Source organism: Mastomys coucha, unplaced genomic scaffold (genome assembly GCF_008632895.1).
Source record: "Mastomys coucha isolate ucsf_1 unplaced genomic scaffold, UCSF_Mcou_1 pScaffold23, whole genome shotgun sequence".
Lineage (NCBI taxonomy): Eukaryota > Metazoa > Chordata > Mammalia > Rodentia > Muridae > Mastomys > Mastomys coucha.
This window is the reverse complement of record NW_022196906.1, coordinates 34,846,198-34,856,060: the sequence shown is the minus strand read 5'-3', so window position 1 is coordinate 34,856,060 and position 9,863 is coordinate 34,846,198. Positions and strand designations below refer to the sequence as shown.

Genomic DNA, 9,863 nt, shown 5'->3' with positions numbered 1-9,863 from the left:
ATCCCGTGCCCACCTGGCCAGAATCCCTTGTCCCGCGGAACAGGGACCCCGCGAGAAACCCCGGTCTGTGGTAAGGTATGTCCCTTCCCCCATTTTATTTCATCCAAACAGCCAGCTTATGAGATCAAGACATTCATACTTCAGGGGAGTCTGTCTATCACTCTTAGTTGATCCTCTTGGAAAATGCTGTCTCCTAATTATTCCCAGTCAATCAAACTCTTCCCATGCATTACAGAACCCTACCATTTTTATTGTGTTTATTGTTGATTGATTGATTGATTTGGCATGTGCTTGCCAAGGCATCATGTGGAGGTCAGAGGACAACTTATGGAACTTGATTCCCTCCTTCTACCATGTGGGTCCCAGGAATCAAACTCAGGTGGTCAGGCTTGGCCACAAGCAGCCTTACCACCAAGCCATCTCACTGGCCTTTGAGCTTTGCAATCTTATATCCACCTAGTTGGCACATTTCTTTAATAATTGAGCTTTGAATTTAAGATAAGAAATTTGTGAATAAATTTGGGTCATTTACACAGTATTTAAGGATTTAGTTTTAAATTATAATTTTGCATCATAATCATTTCAACATTTCTCCTCCTCAAATCTGGCCTTTCAATAGGTCTGCTTGGCTACAATTCTAATTATTTCTCTATTATCTTTTTGTTTATTTGAGGTCTCACTGTATTACCCTGACTGGCCTTGAATTTACAGAGATCCACCTGCTTCTGAATAAACCAGGCATGGTGGTACATACTTGTTACTCCAGCACTTGGGAGGCAGAAGCAGTCAAGAGTTCAAGGCCATCCTCAGATATCCTGAGCTCTCATGTCCAACCTGGGCTACATAAGAAAATGTCTCAAAAACAAAAACAAAAACAAAACCCACAAATGTTGACTTTCTACAGCAGTTTCAGGATTATTGGTATGTTCAAGTGACATTCCATATGTGGAAGCTTTTAATGTCACATAGGCCCTATAGGATACATTTGTTATTGAATGCTTAGATGAACTTACAGTGTCCTACTGAGAAAACTACCGTCCAAGTACTAAATTGCTCTTCTTTCCATGGCTGCTAAGGAAAGCTTTGAGTTGTCTGTAAGATCTAGCTTTCTCTTTTAAGTTATGATCATCTTTTTATAACTATACTTGGTTGGAAACACACACTCTACTCTTATAGAATGGTTCGCTTTAGCACTGCTTTTGTGATCTGGCTCCATGGCACTTGCAGAAGTTATTCTCCTGCCCATCAGGGACTCCAGAGCCATTCATTGATTGATAGATTTTCTTATTTTGTCCTATACCAACACAAGAGCACTTACTTATGACTGTCTAATTCCAATTGAACTTTATAGTTTTTTCAATATGAGACATTTCTGAGGCATCCTTCTGGTGGGCCCTGCTCAGCACTCTAGAGCGACACTTCATTAAATCCACAGAGCTGAAGATGGATCCATGCAGAAGGAAACTTCCCATGTAGCTTAGGTATGCCCATTTGAAAATTGGAAATTGCACACAATTAATCATTTTTAAGGACTGGTCACTTCTAAGCTTTCAAAAATGTACCCATCACTTTAGGTAATTCTGTGATGTCTTACATCACAGGGCACGTTGCATGAATTTGAATCAAAGTCAGAAGCAATGCACATGACATTTTTGTCATTTGTATTAAATAACCCAGGCTGCTGTGAGTCTGTGGTTATCATGCTTCTGCATGCCTCCTCCTGCGATCTTATAGAAGAGAGGGAAGAAGATATATAAACAACCCGAACTTACCAGAAACTGGTCTACAGACTGAGAATCACTAATCCCAGACACCAAATCTGAAACACTCCCAAATCCAAAACGTTTGAGCCACCAGAAAATTCTACACTTATGTAGAGAATTCAAATCTCTTATGGTGATAGGAGAAAAAAGAGGGGATGGAGGGAAGGAGAGAGACTATATATGTAGAGGGGATGGACAATATACACAATACATCAGCAGTAAGGGAAAACTGAAGCAGAGAAGGTGTCAAAAGCTTTGCCAAGGTGGCAGAAATCCCAATTTAAACTAAGTCACATGGCAGTCTCTCTCTGAGGATATGGAGGTTATGAGAAAACATGCCATGCATATTTGGGGAAGATGATACATGGGAGAGGATAACTTTGAGAGGTTGAGGGGCTGAAGGACCAGTGGACCCGGGGCACAGTGAGCAAGAGTGGGAGGAAAGATGGAGCCCTACTCTCCACCCCCATTTTATTGGCAGTTCACTGCCTGGGTTTGATATAAACCACAAACCTGCCTGGACAATTAAGTAATTTTAACTGCCCCTCAATATCCATGGGGGACCTTTGTCAGACACTATAATCTGAGGAGTTCAAGTCCCTCTATTAAATGGTGTGGAATTTTGTGAACCCTGTGTGCATTCTTTTGTGAACTATAGACAGCTCTCGCTTACCTCACAATATTGTGAGGTATGACAGCTCTGTCATACCTCACAATAGCTATGCCATATTATTCTGGAGGTGACAGGGTTGGGACTTGAGTCTGGACATGCTCAGTGCTAGCATATTGAGGGTTTTTTTAAACAGAACAAACAAACAAAACATGGTCAGCTGAATACTTGCTTGGTCTTGTTTGTTGTTTTGGGGTTTTTTTCTTTGAGATACTGGGGATTAAACTCATGCTAAGGAAGTACAAAGCCAAGCCCCAGGCTCTGATTTAACCCATAGATATGGAATCTGTGTAAACAGCTGACTATATTAATTCTAATGAAGCTGGGATAGCTCAGGGGACAACATGGGTCATCGAATTTGTCATCTAGTTCTATTTGTTGGCCATCTCTACGCCAGGCACACTCAGAACCACTAGGAAGTACAAACTCACAGTTCTCTGATCTGTATAACAGGGCAGCCCTGCCAACAAAGCCATCCGTGGGAGGAGAGGCCCTCAGACCTGAGGGTATTGGATGTGTTAGTGTAGGGGAATGCCAGGGAGGGAAAACAGGAGTGGGAGGGTGAGTGGGAGAGCACCCTCATAGAGGCAGGGGGAGGGAAAATGGGATAAGAGGTTTGCAAAGGGAAGACCTGGAAAGGGGAAAACATTTGAAATGTAAATAAAGAAAATATCTGAGGTCCATTCAAATGAGAAAATTGATGACGTTTTTATTTTTATTGTTTTGGGCTTCATATGTATGTTGTGTTTGTCTTTGGTATAACATCTTGTCATGTAGCCCAGGCTAGTCTTGTATTTGCTTTTAGCCCAGGCCATCTTCAAAGTGGCTTTTTTTTTTTTTCTGTTCCTACCTCCTGAGTGCTGGGATCACAAGGTATGCCACTGTACTCTGTGGAGATCATTATTTATTATTTTTGACTTTTATGTATATGGGTCTTTTGAATGAATGTCTAGGCAGCACTCGTGTGCTCGTTCCAGCAGATGCCAGAAGAAAGCATCAAATCCCCTCAAACTAGAGTTGCAGTCTGTTGTAAACCCTTATGCGGATGCTGGAAATCTAACCCAGCTCTTCTGGAACAGTAGCTCTTACTGTTAACCGCTGAGGATTGTAGTTTTAAAGTAAAGTGATTTTCTTCTCTGAAAAAAAAAAGAAAGAAAGAAAGAAAAGAGAGAAAAAAAGAATGGAGACAGGCTGGCAACCGAGTCCAAATATTTCATGTGTGTTGTCTCTAAGCAGCTGAAAAACACAAAACCCTTTGATAATTTAAGCAGCCATGCTGCGTGTCAGCAAAGTCACCTCATAGTAGTAGAATCTGAATCAGTCTCTTTTTTGCTGGCCATGGAAACGTGAGCAGATAGAAAACAACCCAGGGCAAAAGTATCAGAAATATGACACGAATAAGTGCTTCCAAGCACTCATTAGCCAAATGAGGAATGAAATCCTCACTAGATCCAGTGAGTATGCCCAAAGTGGGAGTGTAAGTAGCTGATATATCAGAACATTTAAGAAATAAATAAAAACAAACAAGCAGAAACCTTGACTCTGGGTTGGCTAGGTGCCTCAGCAGATAAAGAGGCCTACAGCCAAGCCTGACAAGCTGAGTTTGATAGCCAGGTCCTACGTAACGAACGGAAAGAACAAAGTCCTCAAGTCATTCTCTCCCCTTGGCATGTGCACTGTGGCATACACATTACACATGTATGCATGCACGCATACACACACACACACACACACACACACACACATACATGCACACACATGTTTACATGCAACAATATAATATTTCTTTAGTCTGATACCTTGGCTTATTTGATTTGGGCACGCGATTAGTTGCCAGTACATTCGTTCTAGGAACATGCAGAGCAACGCCTTCTCAACTACTGTGGAGCTGCCCATGGCAGATAACACGCAGACAGTAGGAAAGGCAGGATGTAAGAGGAGACAAGGGCACAGCCTACAGTGGTAACTTTCTAATGTTAGTGTATTTATGAAGCATGTGTCGGTGTGTGCTATGCAGATCTGGGTGAAGCCTTGGCTCTGCTCTCTGCAGCGCCATCTGATTCTCTAAGAACCCAATGTGTTTCTTTGAGAGAGAAACTGCAGCCCAGTCTAGCTCAGCTGTCCTCAATCTGAGTTGCTTTCCTCCCTACAAACCCTCACTTCAAAGCAAGGAACATAATGTACAATTTTTTAATGGCTCTAGACCCAAGCACTCAGACTCTCTGCTCTTCGCCTTACCTCAGTGTAAACACCTAATCAAGATTGCCTGCGCTTCAACAATAGCAGCCAAATGCAATTTGAGAACCACAAGCCTTTGAAGTCCTCCCTGCAAAGGCCGGTTTTCTAGTCTGGGATAATGACATGCCATGATTGCTGTCTTTGTTGTATCTTTTCAGTACAGAAGCAATTATAGGCCCCAATTTAACAGAATAGACATTACACAGCTTACGATGCTCAAAATGCAATTTCATTTGATCATTTTCTCGATTTGATTGGTATTAATAGAATGGTTCACAAAAAAAAAAAAAGAAAAAGAAAGAAAGAAAGAGAAAAAATAGATGGCAGAGGTTGTGTCCCACTCCACTTTCAAAGAGCTAATGTAGAAGTATGTTTTACCTGCCCAGCAAGCTCACTGGGGTGATTCAGCCAAGCTTCACCAAAATATTGTGCACAGAAACAGTGTGTGTCCTTCACTCCCTGGCAAAGGAAGCAGCCGATGCCCTATTAGCAATATGTGAAGTTTTTGACAGAACTATGCAAGCATGGTTGTTTTCTTAGTTTGGGTTTTACTTCTGTGAACAGACACCATGACCAAGGCAACTCTTATAAGGACAATATTTAATTGGGGTTGGCTTACAGGTTCAGAGGTTCAGTCCATTATCATCAAGGCAGGAACATGATAGCATCCAGGCAGGCATAATACAAGAGGAGCTGAGAGTTCTACGTCTTCATCTAAAGGCTAATACCAGAATACTGACTTCCACGCAGTCAGGACTAGGGTATTAAAGCCCACACCCACAGTGACACACATACTCCAACAAGGCCACACTTCCTAATACTGCCACTCCCTGTCCTAAGCCTATACAAACTATCACAATTGTAAATAGAAAATTAATGTCACCGATGATAAACCCCATAACCTAAAGCACATCTTATGTTTCTCTTTGCCTTTGCAAAAGCTGGAGAATCTACATCCCATTGTGTCTGGGCCTCCCTCAACCTGGGGAGAAACATGGTCCTGGTCAGGTCGGCAAGGCATAGGCGAATTAAAAATAACAGACGCAACACAAGGAAGTGCAGAATCTGCGCGTGTGTTAATTCTGATAGCTTTTTCATGGACTTTATGAGGTGAAACAGTGTTTTCCTTTCTTGAGGTAAACATGCCATCCTGAATGGAAAGGGGTGAGACTGTCTTCATTGTCCAACGTTTACTCAGCACATAATAGTCAACAAACATATTTCCCTCTTAGTGGCCAATGAACGTTAGACCCCACTGGTAAACATAAGCACCAGAGAGAGTCTGAACTCCAGCCTGTCAGATCCAGTCCCTACCATCCTGCATTCTTGCACGTGGCCACCCCCCACTCCACAGCCCACCATAGGAAATTTAACAAGATAAGAAAGTGCAGCCTTAAAGCTACATTCAAAAAGTGGATTGCGTCCATTCGGAAGGGAAGAGACTTGGCATTTTATAGGTGGGGGTAGGGGGGTGGGGGGGTGGGGAGGGGCAGACAGTCATCACCAGAATCTAACTGGAGCAGCGCGTCACAGTGGGAATGGATGAGGAATCTTGAGACAGAAACATTAGGAAGAATGTATAAGAAAGACTTCTGAGTCAGTTGGACACTGCCGGCCAAGAGATGCAGGCAGACTGGAAGAATGTCTGTTAAGTGTAGGTGTGGATGTCCTGGGGCTCGAAATGTCGTCTTTCCAGGTTCTCTTCCTGCACTGAGATGCCAGAGCTCTAAGTCTGCCTTCTGCTGGATGTCCTAACAGGTTCTGAATAGCTCGGACACAATTTTTTTTTTATTTTCACTTGTATTCTTTATATACATTACACACCAACCATAGCTTTCTCCTACCTCCAGTCCTCCCAGCTCTCCACCTACCTCCCATGTCTCCTAGATCCCTTTAAAAAGGAGAAGGGGGAGGAGGAGGAGGAGGAGGAGGAGGAGGAGGAGGAGAAGGGGAAGAGGAAGAGGAAGAGGAAGAAGAAGCAGGCTTTCCACAGAACTGAACATAGCATAACATATTATAATAAGACTAGGCATAAACTCTATTATCAAGGTGGATGAGGCAATCTGGTAGAAGGAAAAAGGTCCCACTTATAGGCGAAAGAGTCAGAGATACCCCCACTCCCATTGACTGTTAGGAGTCCTACAAAAATGCCAAGCTGAATGGCCATAACATATTTGCAGAGGACCTAGGTCAGACCCATGTAGGTCCTGTGATTGCCACTTCGGTCTCTGTGAGCTCCTATGAGCCCTGTTTAATTGATCTGTGGGCTGTGTTCTCCCAGTGTCCTTGGCCCCTCTGACTCCTAGAGTCCTTGCTCTCCTTCTTCTTTGGGATTTCCCTGGTTTCATCTAGTGTTTGGCTGTGAGTCTCTGCATCTGCCCCCATCTGCTCCTATCAGTTGCTGGGTGATGTCCCTCTGATGGCAATTGGGCAAGGTATGGATCTGTGAGGATAGCAGAACATCATTAGGAATCATTTCGGTGACTCTTTTTTTTTTTTTTTTTTTTTTTTTTAGCCAGTCATATTTTGTTTTATCTTGAGTCTCTGGGCTGACCAGCTTCTGGTTCTTGTTCATCTAGACAGTGCCAGGTGTGGGCTCCCCTCTCTCAGTGTGGGCCTCAAGTTGGACCAGTCATTGGTTGGCCACCCCTACAAGTTCTGCTCTACTGTTAGCTCAGCACATCTTGCAGGCAGGACATATTGTAAGTTGAAGGGTTTATGACTGGGTTGTTGTCCCCATTCCCACTGCTGGGAACCTTGCCTGATTATAGAAGATGACTGGTTCTTGATATGAAACAAAGACCCAAAATACTTGAGAAAACAGATAGAAAATGAAAGATCTGTTTTGCTTATGGTTTCATAGGTTCACTATGTAGTTATTTGGGTTAATTTGGTTCCATAGATCTTAAGCTGATGGCCCAGGATATCATGGTTGCAGTATATGCAGGAAAATACTATTTACACTGGGTAATCACAGGAAGCAGACCCAGTGTGGCCTTCAAAGGCAAACTCCCAGTGGCTTGTGTTCTCCAACTAGGGCCCCCACCTCCTAAAGTCTCCACCATCTCTCTATCCCCCTGCCTCAGCTTCCCAAGCAGGGAATGATAGGTGTGCACCACCTCACCTGCTCAACTGTGTGGGCACAATTAAAGTAGGCTAAGCTAAGCTGTGGTGTTTGGTTGATTAGGCATGTGTCTTGGTTAGGATGTATGTCACTGTGATAGAAACACCATGACCAACTTGGGAAGGAAAGAGGTAAGTTCATCTTACAACTCTTGGATCACACTCGGTCAGTGAAGGAAGTCAGGAGAGGAACCCAAGACAGGAAGCTGAAGGCAGAAAAGAAGCACAGGCCACAGAATAATCCTGCTAACCGGCTTGGTCAGTTTGCTTTCTTTTACAACTCAAGACTCTCAACATGATGGTGGCACTACTCACAGTGAGCTGGGACCTCCCACATCAATCATCAAGCAAGAAAAGTCCCATAGGTCAATCTGGTGGGGGCATTTTCTCAACTGAGGTTCCCCCTTTCCAAAAGTCTCTAGCTTGTATATAAAGTTAACAAAAACTAGTCAGCATGGGTGTTAAATACATTTTTAAAATTTACAATGAGTTTATCAGGACATAGTCCCCACTGTAGGTAAAGGGTATGGTATCATGTGTTGATGGAGTCAATTGTTACTTGCAGTATTCTGTTCTAATAACTGCCCTAAAGTTGTTTACTGACAAGGTATGGAACATTTAAAACAAGGAGTATTTGGATGTCAAAGCACCCCTTCTCTCTTCATGTCTTCAAGAGAAAACACTTTATTTCCATCTTCCCTGAGAGAAACCCAGATTCTTCTAATGATTTTTGTCTCAGGTAGCCCTCAAAACCTCAGATATTGAAGGCCCCCACGTGATGGTGCCATTGGACAGTGGTACAAATTTTAGGAGCTAGGGACAAGTTAGAGGAAGTAAGTCCTAGGTTGTGCCCTTAAAGAGCACACTATGATGTCAGCCTCTTCCCTTGCGTCTCCTGCTTCCTGGCTGTTGTATGCTAAACCACTCCCCATCATGATATTCTGCCTTACCGCAGGCCCCAAAATGACAGAGCTAAGTGACCATGAGCTGAACCCTCTGCAATCATCCATTCAATACACAAGATATTCTCTCTACAACCATGAATGAAAATAAATGCTTCCTCCTTTGAAACTGTTTATCTTGGGGTTTTTGTTGTTTGGGTTTTTTTAATTGTTGTTGCTGTTGTTTGGTTTTTTGTTTTGTTTTGTTTTGTCTTTTTTTGTTATTGCAGAGATGAAAGGTTGGCTGACGAAAGTGCCTGAGAACTGAAATTGACCCTTGCAATAAACCAAACATAAAGCCTATCTCCGCAGGGCCTCTCCCTAGAGTACAGAGCCTGGGGCCCCATGGCTATAAGACTGAAATGAACCCACTTAGGATGCAGTATATGCCACTTACTGTCCTGTGTGTTTTATCCTCTTAGATTTCCTACCCCATCAGAGATACTGGCAAGACGACTGTCCAGAATGACAAAGAAGTCGAAAACACTTTCATGGATCCTGAGGACAAATGGCATCAGAGAGCAGAACAGCTCAAGGTCACCTGCTAGATTGTGTGTTAAGTGTGCTTCAAGTGATACTGCCGGATATGAGTAATGTTTGTCACCGAGTTCTTGTCATTTAAGGGTTATTTTAAACCTAGAATGCCTACCCATCCATGCTGAAGACTGCCTTCTGCCATAGCTTGTATGCTCGCTCCACCAGCAACCCTAACTGCTTTTGAAAGATCCTCTGTCTCAGAACACCATTTTTAGCACTCCAAACATACAGAGACAAAACCTCTACAGAAGGAAAGGATGGGAATGTGCAGAGGAAAAATAATATGTTTCCTTTGGGAGCTAATAGCTAGCCAGTAGACTCAGGAAATACTCCAGGTTCTGAGGGCAGAACCCTACCAAACCTTGTCTCCAGAATGTGTAAGCATACCGACTGGTATCTTAGTATAATGGCATCCTTCTTGTCCATGAACACTCATAAGTGTAGTTGGGGGGTAGGTAATTGTCCCACTATTTCTAGAAGAAATAGAAAGGTCATTCATAGCTGATTGTTTCCTGGGTCGGTACGTGGAATTATATGGAGTCATTCTTGGAACAGGTTCCCTCCCTGCCTAAGGATGAGCATGGTGGCACA

General features: G+C 43.1%; 1 protein-coding gene and 1 long non-coding RNA gene across 10 annotated transcripts in view; one reads left to right on the top strand and one right to left on the bottom strand.

Moving 5' to 3' along the window:
• The window catches only part of LOC116073274, a 15,355-nt gene extending 12,965 nt beyond the window's left edge, over positions 1-2,390 (bottom strand). For all 3 annotated transcript variants that reach the window (XR_004111752.1, XR_004111750.1, XR_004111751.1), the window contains exon 1: positions 1,773-2,390. This is a non-coding gene — a long non-coding RNA (uncharacterized LOC116073274). The remainder of the gene's footprint in view (positions 1-1,772) is intronic.
• Positions 1-9,863, top strand: part of Jhy (junctional cadherin complex regulator) — a 59,890-nt gene that overhangs the window by 28,027 nt on the left and 22,000 nt on the right. For all 7 annotated transcript variants that reach the window (XM_031345060.1, XM_031345062.1, XM_031345059.1 and 4 more), the window contains one exon: positions 9,158-9,271. In XM_031345060.1, coding sequence (XP_031200920.1) covers positions 9,158-9,271 — 114 coding nt within the window. The remainder of the gene's footprint in view (positions 1-9,157; positions 9,272-9,863) is intronic.